Below are 16,543 nucleotides of genomic sequence, written 5' to 3'. Positions count from 1 at the left end.
TCAAAACTGGGGCATTCCAGAAGCTTTATAAAAATAGCCTGTCGGTGAATTCCTAGCAAACAACTATCATTTACATTTCTGCTTAATCAGAAATGTCTCATAACTTTAATAGTGTGCTGAATTTTCCATTACATGCAAAAGCATGAATGATTATGATATTGGGGATCTTCGCAATCACTCTGTTCAGAAATCCCCTCACTACACATGTTCACATATTCTAGAAATACAATATTATAATGGCTACTGTCAATCCCAAATAATGCTGATAGTGTACTTATCTGCCAAACTTCCATAGTTTCACTGCTGTGAACTTTTCCCCTTTACACATTTTTCATTTTTGCATGGGACATAAAATCCACAATTAAGGAAAGGCCACCTCTTGCAGAGGATAGTTCTGTTTAGATTAGCCAACTACAAGTGCTGTTCGGACTGTAGATGTTATTTCTGTTGGATGGCATCAAATCTTCCCCAGTTTGGAATTAAGTGGTTATAAAGATAATGCTAGCCACTTTTAATTCCTATTGGAAGCCAATTAAACAAACATTATTCTTCTCATTGAAATTAGGTGGGGAAAGTGTCTAACTTTGTGTAGATTTTACTTGTGTCTTTAAAAAAAAATAAGGTAATTGAATGGAAAGCTTTTTTTTTTTAAAGCAAGGAACTTCCACGCAATGTTCAGGTTCTTGGTTTAACTAAGTGGCTCATCATGAAAATATCTGTGACAGAGATCCTGCAAACCATTATGCAGCAGAATATGAGTGTCTGCAGGATTGGATGTTATTGTGTTGATTTAGGTAATACCATGGCCAAGTGGCACATAGATTATATGGCCTTTATGGGTGTCCTTACAATTTGATGTATGAACCTTAGTCTTTGAATTATACCACAGAAATACCCCAGTTAAGGCATCACAGTGGATCTAGGAGCAATGATCCTTAAAGGTGATGCTGCAGTGAGAGATCATGCATTTTCTGAAAGCATAGCTAGCAAACTCCACTGTTATCATCACCATTGAAGAACTAAAATAGCTTTAGAGTATATTATGCTGATATTTTCAGAATATGCGGACCGAAATCCTTTCTTGCTGCATGCACATAGTTTCTACCAGTTTCAGTGAGCCCTGAATACACACATCAGAAGGCATGATTTGGCCCTTGATGCAATGAGTGCACATTTTTGTAGATGTTTAAAACTGGGACATTTTAAAACAAATGATAACAATCATGCATTAACTTAATGGTAATTGTGAACTATGCCTATGTTCAGATACATGCACATTAACCATACTATTCTCCACGATCATTTTGATAAAAATGTATGTTTACATTTCAGTTTTTATTTGATCTGTTCTGAAAGCAGATATTAACGATAATATCAAGCTTCTATTTGATGCTGATTATTCTTTATTGGTTTAACAGAACAGTTTTCATACATTTTTCATTAGGAAAATGCAAAATTTAGACCCTGGTCTCCTTTAGAAGTGGTCCTCCATCACGCAAGGTTTCTCTCAACCTACTTTTCTTACATAAAATGTTTTATTCTGATTAAGTGTATTTGAAACTAGAGTTTAAGCTCTCGGCCCACTGGGTCTTAGACTAGAGCAAATATTTGTACAGCATTTATGTTTATATACGGTATGTGGAAGGTTACACTGAACTGATTTCAGAGAATGAAATTTCTCCATTGCATTACTGGGGTCACATTACCCAGCTGTAAAGCACTGTAACACCAAGGTGCACTCACAGTGCTGTTTCTATTAGCAATTTAAAAAAAATTAATAAAATCTTAATAAAATGTAATCTTATCTGAGAGTCCTGCTTAATATTTTTGCTTTTAAAGCGTTAACAGCAGGAAAATTTTAAATCCATCAATAGTGCAATGTAACATCTGTGAACTGAGCATGACATTCCTGTGATAACTCTTCCTATATGTTTGTGTCAAATGTTAGCTCACATGAATTAGCCACCTTTTCCCCACCTCTGACAAACAGCTTGACTGGGTGCTCATCAAAAAGAATCAAGATAGTGAAAGGGGGAATTATGCAAACAAGTGTTGGATTATGTTGGACTAAGTCCTGCTTCAGGGATGCCAAAAAAATGGAAAGGGAATGAGAGAGAGAGAGAGATTTTAGTTGTTGGATATTCATATTTTCTGACAAGTATTCTAAAGATAAAGTATGTTGCTGTTTTACCTCATTGTACTGTTTACAATGCAGAGTGTTTCATTGTCTTATGAGCTCTGTGAAAACCTTTTACAGGAGGAATGGACTATCTGACAAAGTAAACTGACAAAAAGGGCCACCTAATCAATACAGCTGTTTTTAACTGGGTGAGACAATGCCAGCAGGTTATTTCTCCATTTCATTGTATGCCCAAAGTGTCCATCACCACTACTGAAAAATGACTCAGACCAGGGTGTGATGGTTTATAATCAATATGTTAAAAGCCATGGAAGGAGATAACAGTAATGTTTTACATGAGCAGTTTGTGGCCATATATATTTCTGAATTGTGTGCGGTACTGTTTCCTGTTACCAGCAAATGCATCGTAACATATATTTGATATATCAATACATCATATTTAAGTCCAAAATTTCCAAACTCAGGAAGCCTCCGTATGGCACTAAGACTAGTATGGAATTTGCTTTTTGTAGTATTCTCCCAAATTATTGCGACAATGTCTGAAAGGCTGGAACAATGTGTATAACTTCACCTTCCCTTCCTGGCTGAGGAAGAACAGCCACATGCTATGAATTTTAGCAACTGGGTCCATCCCAGAGTCCAGTTTTTCAGGCCTTGTTATGCTGGTATTGAGATATATCCATAGGAAATCTTTCCCCTCCCCTGCTGTGGGCATGTTTAAAGGCACCTCCAGTTGAAATGACAAACCAGGAAGGTGATATCTCCAGAGGTCCAGGGGTTTTATGTATCCATCAATGGCTCTTGAAGGGCCATATCTGACCCCACATTCTCTAACGTGAAGAATTTTTCCTACAAAATACTTTTTTTAAAAAAATGTGGGGCTTGTATAAAGATGGTCCTAATTATACTAGGCATGGCTTGTGATCTTCCTCTATCTTAATTAGGAAGCAAAGCAATACCATTTTGTGATGTCCTCATCAAGTATCACTGCTCCTCATAGGCCAGAGGGGTTCTGCATAAGCATGCTGTAAAAAGCAGCTGGCAGAGCTCTATAGACAGCCAGATAAATTTGAAATGCTAGACTCTAAGCCAGTGGCGTCGAACGTTTGGGCCCAAGTGCCCAAACTGGGGTGGAAAAAAAAAACACCATCAGGCAGCGTGCCGCCACAGTGGAACTGTAAGTGCTGGCGGAAAGGGGAATCCCAGGCATGGAGGTGCCTCGAGACCCCACTCTGGATCCACTACCAGTGTCAGCTGCTCCAGATCCTGACCCGCCGCCTGCTGAACCACCAGCACCGCGGCTGCAGCTGCCTCCTGAGGCTTGGCTACGGGGGTGGGGGAGTAGTGATCCAGCGACTTATGGCTCACGTGCCCCTAGAAAGGACTCTGCGTGCCAGCTGTGGCACGAGTGGCATAGGTTCACCATCACTGCTCTAAGCCATTCTCAAAACCAGGTGATGGCTATATTGGATGAGAGGGCATTGCATGCACTAGCCTGCTGCATTCATGTGTCAGTGAGTGATGCTGCTTCATTGCCAGTGCTGAAGAAAGAGTTAACTGATAAACTTTAGAAAATAGAATTGGATGAGGCACCAACCTGTTCTCTCCCTGAAGTAGGGATACGACCGGGGTCAGCTATGGTCTTTAAGATAATTTTAGCTAATATTCAGACTACAGATTGATCATATCTTTGAAAATATTTGTTAGTGCAGTATTTTTTACTATATCTCAGTATTTTACTAAACACTGCTAAATAAAGTAAAAATGGCTAGGAGTTCTATACTATTCAAAGGTGGGGATGCAACAGTTTTCCTGGTATTTAGTGGTACAAATTGGGTGGTGAAGAATATGATTTTTCTGGTGGTTTGAGGGCCACACTTCAAAATGGGTGGACTAAAGAGAGAACGACAAAGCCAAAGAAGACAATTTACATATTGATTACTATTATTTGTGTAAAGGTTGCTATTAGGGGGTTCTGTTAAATGAAAAGTAGACTTGTGTTAAAATGTGTGTTTTTTCAGAATAAAAAACTATTATTATTATTATTATTATTATTATTATTATTATTATTATTATTATTATTATTATTATTAGTAGTAGTAGTAGTAGTAGTAGTAGTAGTAGTAGTAGTAGTAGTAGTAGTAGTAGTAGTAGTAGTAGTAGTAGTAGTAGTAGTAGTATACCACCCATTTAGAATGTGTCTACTCTGGGCGGTTACTCTCACACCCTCTAGTGGCCCAAAATATGCTTTACAAATATAAATTTGGGGGCAGGAGTATGGGCATCCTCAGATGTACTGGGGTCCCCACAAAACTAGGAACAAAATGTCCCCTAGACAGCCAAAGGGGACTTTCTGATGTCTTTTAATATCATATGGACTGTCAGGGCACTAAGTGACTTCAGAGGGAGAAGCCCAAAGTGGCAAAGATCCCTTTTGGGCTTCTTGACAGCTATCTGTGCCTGAAACAATAAGCATCTCTACAAGTAGAGATTGTGAACAAAGAATAACTGTAACTCTTAAGTGTAAAAAAATAATAATGGGATGATATTCATACATTTCACATGAGTAAGAGTAAATTATGGCTTTCGTTCTGGTGTTTCTGCCCGTAATTAATTATATTCTTAGGAATCTACCCTACATTATTGTTGTTAACTTTTTGGATATTTGAATGTTCTGTGGGAAAAACTTTCTTACATCTTGCATCACTGATAGTAATATGCCCAATTCATTTCTTGTTTTGCCTGTGACTTCAGCTAGGGCTGTCAATGTAGTTAGTGGCAAATCACTAACATTAATGGAAAATGGTCCATTATGGAATTATTAAAGCAGACAAGCACATTATCACTACAACAAGACAATTGTACTGCAGTACCTTCCTCTCGCCACAGTATGTTTGCAACTGCAGCATCAGAGAAATGGGAGAGCCAGAAAATGTTCAAGAAAAGGAAACAAAACACAATGTCAAAATTACACTGCAGCAGTTAAATGTATTCAATAACACTCTTTTGCTCTTGTTTCTAAATGAAAAGTAATTTCTGTGATAGTTTCACATCATTCATCTAGACAAATTATATTACCGGAACAAAAGCCTGGAAAAAAACAGATCCTACTAATGTCAATTTTCTCTGTTGGGATTTTCCCCATCAAAGATTTTCAATAAACAGGAAATTCTTATTAAACTAAACAGTTCTGAATTTTGCTTTAGTAAAGATTGCAAAATGTGTCTTTTCATAGCAGATGATGTTCTGTTCTCCAGGATAACAACCTTTTATCTTGTACAATCACACAAAAGTTGTAACCACATGAAAGCTTGCCGTATGTGTAATGAATCAGCTGACAGATAATTATTAAGAGTACAATGGCTTTCTTCTTATTAGTGCTTATTAATGAACACTTTGATGTCCTTTTTAATGTTTTTTTTAAAGACCTTCCCTGGGCAATACATCAATACCATAAAAACAGCTAAGTTATGCAGTCTACTGTCATCCATTATCTTCACTAACATTTTGATTCTGTAATTTCAGAACAAAAGTTTAAACTGGTCCATTCTTACCATATGCAGGGGTAACTTTGAACTAAATTCAGTTCGCTAGTCCCAACTAAACAGAGACCCATAGAATCAGCAAGCAAGTATTTACAAGTGCTATTTATTCAATGGATTGTATGTAGTTGGCATTAAGAATTGGATTTAAGCTACTGTGTTTGCTATGGAATGCATGTAAATTAGATAGCCACAAAAAATCTCAGGTTCCTGCTGACTGATGGCTTGTGCACTAGAATTTATGTACCCTAGGGCTTTGGCCTTGAGACTTGAGGTGTGAGGTCCATTCTCAAATTCTTAAGGAATGAGATGCTGCCAATTTGGAACCCTAACTCTGAGGCAGGTGCCTATCAGATGCGTGCATTACACGTTTACATGTATCTGTTCAAATATTTTATTGGTAACCTTTACAGAGAATAAATGTAAAGTAGCTTTTGGAGATTTGGATTTGCCAGTGATTTTCATAATGTGTGTAAGGGATTGTAAGATTAATCTTATATAGTCTTTTTAAAATACACATAATTTAAGAGGTTTAAGCACAGTCCGACCTCACACTCAGGCTTCTTCCCACCCTTCCATCAGGAGCAGCCCGTACCCCAAGCACAGATTATGTTTTGGAGTCCACCTTAAGGGAGCTACCTCAAAGGCAAAAAAGTAATTGTTCTTAAATATAACTGTTGTTTTGTGCCTACAGATGGCTCCCAGTCCCTGAAGTTTCACGCAAGTCCCTCCATGAAGAAAGAAGCTTTAAATGCCAGCAGCTGAGGGGGGGGGGGACAAATAGGCAATAATCTTATTGCCCTAGGGGTTTTGTGTTTGCTTACTTGTTTCTCTGTTGCTATACTGTGCAATTTATGTGTGTGTGTGTGTGTGTGTGTGTGTGTGTGTGTGTGTGTGTGTCCCTCTCTCTCTCTCTGTGTCTATGATTCCGCAGCTGCAGATTTGTGTATTAGATTCATGTCAAGGCTTGAGTCTCAGAGCTGATCTCCTGGTTTCTGTTTCCCATCCTGAATCTATAGCCTGCTTACTGGGGGAAAGAGTCAGGAGCTGTAGAAGAGAGGTTGCCTATGCCAATGAGCTTCAGTGGATTTAAGTGGGAGCAAGAGGCAAGCGTTTCTCTGGTTTTTTTTTTATTTAATGAAGCTCATTCTGCTGCTATCTTATTCCCGTTGACTCAGAAGCAAATTCTTCTGTTAACTTCTAGGAATACATGTACAGGACTCGAGTTCCCTAGACAAATACAGCTGATTTTCCCCTTCTTTTTCCACATTTTTCTTTTGGGGAGAAGGAAAAAATATTTCTTTTTCTTCTTTGTTTTGGCATGGCTGGCAATCTTCTTTCATTGGTTTTATTCCTCCTCAAGTGAACGATGAGTTTTACACAAGAACATGGCCCTCACACTTGCTTGCCTCTTCATGTTTTTTCCTCCCTTGTTCTTTGGCTGTCTTGTGTGTTTTGTGAGTGGATGTATATGGGAATGGGGCCAGGAGAGAGAATGAGAGGATGGGTGCAAATAAGCTAGCTTAGAAAAGGAGCCAGGGCAATTCTGGCATGGCTGTAGAGGGAATGAATGGGAATAAATGGTGAGTGGGAAAGATACTGTCTGAGTTAACATACCCCTGCCTGCCAGTTTGCCTGCCTCTCTGTGTGTTTGAACAAGGGTCTGTATGAGTCCATGTGTGCAAGTATAAATACTGACTTTTGCTCTGGCTTTGCATATCATCCTGGTCTCCCCACCACGGGCTCCTGCACATTTTGCCTCACCAAAATAATGGGTACCAGCTCCTACTTGTTAGAAGAAATGTGGTTGTTTCACCTTTCACAAAACAGGTCATGTCTTGTTCTTCCCTGTTATAAACTGAACCATGTTACTTCATAACCCACAGATTTCTTCAAGTCAGAACATAGTCCATAGTAGGTCTTTTCTCAGCTACACTTCCACCACATTCCACTCATGCCCTGAGGTATGCTAACCAAGTCTATTGGATATATCCTCAACAGATGGCAATGTTTGAACCTAGCTCTGTTTCAGAATCTGTGCAAAAACAGAGCCAAAGAATTCTGGAAAGTTTCTCAGTCACAGCGTCCTCCAGCAGATATCAGCAGAAGGTGGCCATGGTCCAGAGGCTATGATCCATCTGATGTGGATCATGATATCCCCAAATTCCCTGCTTTTTTGGATGTCTCCATGGAGATGCCAAGGTGACAGGAAGGGACCAATAAGCACAGCAAACTTGGAGGACATGGATATCAGTCATTAGGAGTTCACTAATGAGTAGCTGTCTTCTTGAAGCTTATGATCCTTCTGACCCAGCTAATCCCCACTGTTACAGCAGTGAACATCCCAGTCTGTTTCAAAGAAGTACAGGCAGGTTTCAGTGCTCTCTTGATCCAAGGGCAGGATCTACACATCACTATGTTCTTCATGTTCCACAGAGAACATCTTAAGATGGGTTGCCTTTAAGGGCCATTAGATTCCACAACATAATTAATTGGCTTTTTTTTAAAGCAGAGTCTGACCATTCATAAAGAAAGGAGGGAACAAAGTCCCTGTACTCTTCTAGTGACCAATGGAAACTAGGGCCTCGATCCAGTTGAGATTCTCAACAAGAGCAGAGCCGTCAAATCACCCGTGGAACAATAAGTCGATGGTTGTATATATACACAATTGATTCAATGGGTCTAGTTTAGTTGGGACTACCAATTAGGTTAGATGCCTGAATGGCTACATGAAGCCTACACCTGTGGGCCTTTACTTAAATAAAAGCTAATTTGGTTCCATTTACTCAAGCTGACAATACATAAACAAGTGGGCAGGCAAAGAGTAGTCTCAGATATATACTCTCACACAGTCATATGAAACAAAAATAAACAGATTAGAAAGTTTATGTCAATGTTACACTTACGGGTTTTTCTAGCTGAATCTTCAATGAAGAGAGAAGAAATATCCTCATCTACTCCCACTTCATTTTTAGCAATGCAAGTATAGGCACCGGTGTCTTCATATCGAACACTGTTGATGTGAAGTTCACTTCCATTTGCTGCAAGAAAAAGGGGGAAAATCCATAAATTGTCCTAACCTAGAACTGATTTAAGAAAGAAAGGAATTTTTAGGTGGCAACATTAATTTGTTATGGAGCTCCACTGAAATTAAAGCCTTAAAAATTTAAGATAGGGAAGAGAAAGAGAGTCAGAGATGAGAGTCTGAAGTAGAAGTTAGTCTGTGGTAGTTAGAGAGGGTAGCAGAGTTAGGAATTAAGAGTGTGGAACTTATAGAGAGCTAAAAGAGTTAAGAGTGAAACAAGTTATTAATAATCAAATGAATACATTAAAGTCTGTGAAGAACCTATGTAAGCGAACTGTAATCAATAAACCTGTGTTGTTCAACTTTATACTCAGCCTGGACCTCAATCTTTCTAATTAAAGGGTGTTGACAGAGGTCAACTGGTGGCAGCAAGGTAAAAGATATGATGAGATACTTGTGCGTGAACTCAGTGTTTGGTGAAACAAGCAAGGGCCCCGTGGCTAAATATCACAATCATAAATCAAATCTATAATAGGATACATGATGGTGACAGACCAGCAATCAACCATAAAAGGTGGGTTATAAAAAATTAGAGAGACTAAACAAAAAATATAATTAAATTAAACAGGGGCAACAGTATGACAAACTTGAGTAAAGAGCCAGGGCTTTACTTTTTTCCTGAAGCCAAGGAAGGTTTGTAAGAAAAAGGGACAGACAACTTCTTGAAACATTTATGAACTTCAGAGAATATTAATATTGAATATACTGTTTTATAATGAAATGAATATATAATAAAAGTGTGGTTCTACGGGAAATGAGAAAGCAATTAAAAACATATTTTGTGCATTAATTTTAGGTTATCTCAACTTTAAACTGAGGGAAGAAACAAAAAAAAAATCCCATTCCTCTACTGCCAAATGAAAAGAGGAAACACTTGACATCTGTGCCATGATTTATGCAAGATGTGGGGCCAATTATCTTTCATCCCAAACAGCACAGATTTGGGACACAGGCTTTAGCAGGGAAGAAGTAGGAAGGTTTAACATCGATAGAAATATGATGGTGAATTAGTAAAGAAAATTGAATACAAGCAGTGTTCCATTTGATTCTGGCTTATGACAAATGAAACATGGTTGTTGGGTTTTTTTTTTTAAAATTCTTACCTAAGAGCATAAGTTGCTTAGACAATTTTGGCACGACACCAATGCCATTCTTTAGCCAGGAGATTTTTGGATTCGGAATGCCCTCGGCGTGACATTTGAGGCTCGCTGAAACGCCAGGTTCTTGCGCCTGGGTCTCAGGATAGACACGAATCACAGGTGGCACTGCAGAAAGGAAAAAGAATCGGTGACTTTAAAGCAAGCTGTCGTATGTCAGCTCTTATTGTCCCCTGCAATTCTCTAACATCAAACACTATATTCGGAGCCAAACCATGTGTTACATGCAATTACATGTTTCTTCCTCTCACCGGCTGGGCTGCATCTTTTTCTTAACCTCTGAAGCTGCAGATGAGAAAGCGTATAGATGGATGTCGTCTTTTCCCTGCCAGCCACCTACCTACTCCAAATTGTTGTTGTTGTTCCGCAACAGCATGTACAAGGTACATGGATCTTGTGTTGGAAATCAGGAAGAAACAAATTTTTGTCTAACAAATGTAACTCTCATATAATAATTCTGCCCTCCATGAAATTGAGAGAAAATGAGGCTGTTATTGCTGCATTAGAAGTTGCTTGATTTTGCTGCCTGATGTCCATGCCTGTATATGGCAATATCAATAACCCAGCACTTCAGCTGCATGGTCAGTGAAATCATTGAGGTAAAAACAAGCAAAATGGAACTAAGACCAGCAAAATTAGAATTTCAGCCCCTTCTGAGGGAGCAGAACTACGGAGATAATGGAACAGGTATGTTTTCCGAGGTCAGTCTGTTTCTCTGTGGGTGAGCAAGGGACTTACATTTAGCAATCATAGTACAGTAGTTTGTTCATTAAACACAGAGAACGAGACACATACACAATACACAAAGATACATTTCCCCTTCACCATTGGCAAGGACGATAGCAGCAGAGCTGCCTTTTCATGAGCCTAAGTGGTGTTTTCCGTTATGTCTAATGAAAATCTCATTCTGGAACACTGAGGGGGTTTTGGCTGGAGGAACGGTGGCTCCCACTGAGTCTGCTATTTAAAACGGAAGACTAAAATTTAAAACTATAGCAAAAGAACTTGCAACCACCACTGCTTCAAGGTCAGCCCTGCCTAAATTTTGCAGCTAATTGATAGTTTAGCAAGATAATCCTCCTTTCAGTTCCCAAGGTGCCTTAAAAATGCAGAGAGTGAGCTGGACTGTGCCCTAGTTCCACAGAGAACCTCATAATGCTGGCTGAAAAACCAGTTCTGGTTGTTGTCCACTGTACTGTGCTTTTACACTGTCCATTAACTAGAATTTGCAGAGCGATATAGGCAGTTGTAATCCAAAATGCTAAACAGTAAATGCCAGATTCAGCTTCTGCCCATGACTCTTCCGTGTGTGCTATGTTCTGACTGAACATTTCCACAGCCAGCCCGGATAGCACGTCTGTTGTGAACCTCCTCCTTTCTTATGTATTTTTGCATTTGAAACATATCTCTACTATTCTTCAACATGTGAAATTCTGGAGTGGTGTTCAAGATTGAAAATGCACCATTTAAAAACAAGATACTGTATGGTGAAATTAATATCTAATTGATAAAATAAAAGCCGGCAATAAAAAAATAAATTGAGTGACATGGGCAGGCTCAAAGATTTATACAAATTAAAATGCCTGGATATAAAGATGGTAGTTTAGGTGCCAGACGTGTCATTATAGGGGAGGCATTCCAAAACCAGGTTATTATGCACAGAAAGACCCTTCTTCTGTAATTACACAAAATCCTAAGGGAACACTTGAGAGTCAGGCCTCCATTAATGATGTAACTCCATGCTTGTTCCAGCTTTCTGCACAAGAATAAGACAAAACCATTTTGTCCTTCTTACTTTTGAGATGATGAGGTATTCTCTGGCAGTATCAGTGAGATTACTCATGCTTGCTAGAATGATTTTTGCAAATATGCAGTTGTGTAAAATTCCAGCAGCTGCTGCTCTGTTGCATGGACTTTAAAAAAAATCTAGAAAAACCAATAGTTTGAGTCTCTCAGCTAGTTCTTTCTTTGCAATAAAGGTAAAGGTTTCCCTTGACAATTTTTGTCCAGTCGTGTTCGACCCTAGGGGGCGGTGCTCATCCCCGTTTCCAAGCCATAGAGCCAGCGTTTTGTCCAAAGACAATCTTCCGTGGTCACATGGCCAGTGCGACTTAGACACGGAACGCTGTTACCTTCCCACCGAGGTGGTCCCTATTGATCTACTTGAATTTGCATGCTTTCGAACCACTAGGTTGGCGGGAGCTGGGACAAGCGACGGGAGCTCACTCCGTCACGTGGATTTGATCTTACGACTGCTTGGTCTTCTGACCCTGCAGCACAGGCTTCTGCGGTTTAGCCCGCAGCGCCACCACATCCCTTCTTTGCAATGTATATGTGTAATTTGCTCTACAAACAGAAAATACATTAGATCTGTGCTGAGATGTTTTGAGGAAATCTCAAAGAAAATAAATCCTAACTCCATTCTTCTGCTGAAAGTCAGAAATCATTGGAACCAGTGACTTCTCAACAAGCTGCCTTGATGAGAATGAATAAATGTTCAAGGATTTGTCACATCCCTAAACACATCCATGGAAGATTTCAAGATGCAACCAGTACTTTCTAGTATAGGAAGAGTCGGTCTTTCCAGTATTTGGGCCCAGTGACATTCAAGGTTTTTAAGGGGAAGTGCTAGGAGCTAAATTGGGCTTTGAAAAAGGAGGCAACCAGTGATATTTTAAGACTGGAATAGAACCTCACATTAGAAATATACACACAGCCACCTCCATTCTGTCTCATAAAAGTGTATTACTCACTTGTTGGACCCTCTGGGTCAACCCTCTTCAGCTAGAAGTTATTCCTGAGATGGCAAGAATTGAAACCATGGGTGGCCTGCAGAACAATTTGCTGCCATCACTGCCACAAAGCAGATATGATTACTGAGCTGTCGTGTTTACCCTGCAACATCAGCCACTTGTGTCTCCCAGCTTTCTATCATCACATCTTATTTCATTGCAATTACAAATTACAATTACAATTTATTTCATTGTACTAACTCCATTGCTACTCCAGTGGTCAATTGTCCTTTCACAGCACGATAAAGGATATTTGGGATGAATCACACACCAACAGCCTGTCTCATTATTCCTTAACCTTGACAGGAGTGCCAACCACGTGAGCTGAAAGCTCCAAGGGCATTCAGGAATCTAATCAGCTACCATAGGTCTGAGAGTGGACTAAGATAATGGATGGGGGAGACAGCAGCTGTCAATCTAAACTTCAACAGGAAAATGTCTGACAAGAATGAAGACAAAAAGAGCCCCCTTCCCACTGCAGACCTGCTCCAAATCAGCTGAGAATACAGGCCAGAGTATGTCTTGCAAAAGCCTTGTAACTGTCATGGCAACTATAAAGTCTGAGTTGACCCCACCAGGGTGGACTCACCATGAATATTAAGGTGTCCCAGAATGTTAGTTCTTAGGGTCCAGGAGTACAGCCAAAATACTGTATTTCACCTAACAGATTTCCACCCTGTTTTCTTCATATTCTCTTTCTGACCTGCCAGTTTCAGCTTTGACATAATGAACTTCAACAAGGGCAGTGTTTCCGGACCTCACCCAGAGCTTTGAGGGAGAAATGAAATGTGTACACCAGCAAATGAAAACATAAGTCATCTCTACTCTAGAATATAGATCAGTAGTCCCCAACCTTGGGCCTCCAGATGTTCTTGGACTTCAACTCCCAGAAATCCTGGCCAGCAGAGGTGGTGGTGAAGGATTCTGAGAGCTGTAGTCCAAGAACATCTGGAGGGCCAAGGTTGGGGACCAATGATCTAGACCACAAAGCAACTAAATGCCCTGGTGGAAAAACTCATTAACCTTTTATGCGGATGTCTACAGAGTCTCCAAATTTGAACACCAAAAAGTGTAGGACAACATTTGATTTATCTATTCTGGAAATACACAACTAAACATATAATTGCCAGCCCTTCTGCACCATGTACTGCTGTAGTTATACAAAAGCTCTGTGCAAATGAGATTATCATTTGACCTCTCTGTTCCATCCAGTTTAATTTTGAAGGAACTGGGGAGGAATATTCCAATAAAAGCTAAAGGACTGGGGAATTTCATGTATCTGACAACAATTTAACCTCCAAGCACTTCACTCATGAGGGTGCCACTGTTTTTACAAACCTAACCACTTGAACACAGTTTAATTGTGCAACTACAGTAGTGCCTCGCTTAGCGAGTGCTTCGCTATGCGATGAATTCGCATAGCGAGGGGGTCCGGGCCATCGCTGGAGCGTTCGCTCAGCGATGGCCCCTATAGCGTTTTTTCGCTTTGCGATGATCGCTAAGCAATTCGCTTAGCGATTTTCGCAGAACGAAGCGGGGAGAACAGCTGATTGGCGGTTCCAAAATGGCCGCCGGAAGGTCCGCGCCACATTTTCGCGCCCTGCCCTCGCTTACCGAGGGCGCGAAAATGGCGGCGCTATGGAAAAACATCGCTTAATGGTGAGTTTTAAAGCCATAGGAACGCATTGAATGAAGTTCAATGCGTTTCTATGGCTTTTTTATTCCCGTTTAGCGATGTTTTCGCATAGCGAAGGTTAATCCGGAACGGATTAACCTCGCTATGCGAGGCACCACTGTATTTTAACTTAGTGTGGTTGGCGTTTAATCAAGGTGTTATGAAATATGGACTTGTGCTGATAACTACAAGTCAGCAAGTGTTCTTGCCAGAGCATGTCTTAGTAATTTATGCAGGCCCATGGTTTGCAATTCTGAGTCTTGGAATATTTGCTAGATTGGAGGTTTTCTGAGGGGTTTTAGTTTTTATATGTTCATTATTTTAATTCTGTTTATATATTCATGTTATTTTTGGAAGCCGCCCAGAATAATGGCTGGTCCACTAAATGCATGGGGCATAAGTCTAAACAAGCAAGCAAGCAAAACAAACATACAAACAAACAAACTATGGTTGTTGTGGGTTTTCCGGGATGTTTGGCCATATTTTGAAGGTTTCTCTTCCTAACTTTTCGCCAGTCTCTGTGGCCAGCATCTTCAGAGGACAGGAGTCAGAACTCTGTCTGTGCTCTGTCGCAGTTTGTTGGATAGTTGAGTATTTATAGCTGTGGGTTCAGCTTTTGTCCTTTTACTGCACACAAAAGACCAGCTAATGACACCCATCAATCACTGTGACAGATCATATCTCCCCCTTATCACAATAATACACCCAGAACAAAAAACATGGTGATCACCATAATCACCCAATCTCCTGAAAAGGACAAAAGCTGATCCCACAGCAATAAATACTCAACTATCCAAGAAACTATTTGGAAAGAGCAAATCCCCCCAAAATACCAGATGAAATAAAAAAGATGATGAATGCCGAAGTAACAACGATGGAAATAATGGAAAGTATAAATAAGCAAAAAAATGAGAAAACTCCTGGTCCAGATGGGCTTCCCGCGGAATACTATAAAACATTTCAAGAAGAATTACTGGAACCACTAAAAAAGGTGTGTAATCAAGCACTAAAAGAAGAAACGATTCCAGAAACCTGGTTGGAAACAAACATCACGCTATTACCCAAGGAAGGAACAGATCTAACTCAAATAGGGAACTACAGGCCAATTTCACTACTTAACGTAGACTATAAAATATTTGCAAGTGTCATGGCGGAAAGATTGAAAAAATATTTAGTACAATTTATACATGAAGACCAAAACGGCTTCCTCCCCAAACGACAATTAAAAAACAACATAAGAACAATAATAAATATCTTAGAATATTATGAAGAACACCCAGAAAAACAAATGGCGCTTTTATTTTTAGATGCTCAAAAAGCTTTTGACAATCTAAACTGGGAATTTATGAAAGCACAATTGGAGGTCATGGATGTTGGACAAAATTTTCTAAACATGATAAAAGCAATTCATACAAAGCAAATAGCAAAAATAATCGTAAATGGAGAAGGAACAGACAAAATCGAAATCACTAAAGGTACACGACAAGGGTGCCCACTCTCTCCTCTCCTCTTTATTCTTTCATTGGAAATACTAAATAGAGAAGTAAGAAAAAATGAAGAAATACAAGGAACAAAGATTAAAGATGAAACATACAAACTCCAAGCATTTGCAGATGATTTGGTCTTTATTCTGGAAAATCCAGTGGAAACAGCCCCAAACTTACTTCAGCAAATAAAGGAATACGGCCATGTAGCTGGACTAGAAATAAACCAAGAAAAAACAACATTCATAACCAAAAATCTAACTCAGGAACAAAAGACTCAACTTACATCCAAGACAGGAATTCAAATAGCCAAGAAAGTAAAATATTTAGGAATAAACTTGACTGCTAGAGGGTCCTCATTAAAGGAAGACAATTATGGGAAACTCCTGGAACATATAGAACAAGAGCTGACAAGATGGGAGAAATTACAATTATCCTTTCTAGGTAAAATTGCAACGATCGAAATGAACATCCTCCCAAAAGTAATTTTCCTCTTTCAAAATCTACCAATTAAATTAGAGCAGAAATTTTTTCAAGAGCTAAATACTTTAGTTACAAAATTTATATGGCAAAGGAAGAAGCCCAGAATTAAACTTAAACTGTTACAAGATGCAAAAGAAAGAGGGGGATTTGGCCTACCAAATTGGAATTTATATTATCAAGCGAGT

General features: G+C 39.5%; 1 protein-coding gene across 2 annotated transcripts in view; it reads right to left on the bottom strand.

Annotated features, from left to right (window-relative positions):
- Positions 1–16,543, bottom strand: part of FSTL4 (follistatin like 4) — a 573,664-nt gene that overhangs the window by 20,381 nt on the left and 536,740 nt on the right. Inside the window, exons 9-11 of one of the 2 annotated variants that reach the window (XM_072990161.2) lie at positions 9,871–10,032; positions 8,589–8,723; positions 5,014–5,040 (exon numbers count right to left, since the gene is read on the bottom strand). In XM_072990161.2, coding sequence (XP_072846262.2) covers positions 5,014–5,040; positions 8,589–8,723; positions 9,871–10,032 — 324 coding nt within the window. The remainder of the gene's footprint in view (positions 1–5,013; positions 5,041–8,588; positions 8,724–9,870; positions 10,033–16,543) is intronic. The other variant, XM_072990162.2, reaches the window with a different exon arrangement.

The sequence above is a fragment of the Pogona vitticeps genome, chromosome 2, assembly GCF_051106095.1.
Source record: "Pogona vitticeps strain Pit_001003342236 chromosome 2, PviZW2.1, whole genome shotgun sequence".
In the NCBI taxonomy this organism is placed as follows: domain Eukaryota; kingdom Metazoa; phylum Chordata; class Lepidosauria; order Squamata; family Agamidae; genus Pogona; species Pogona vitticeps.
This window is presented reverse-complemented; position numbering and strand designations above follow the sequence as displayed.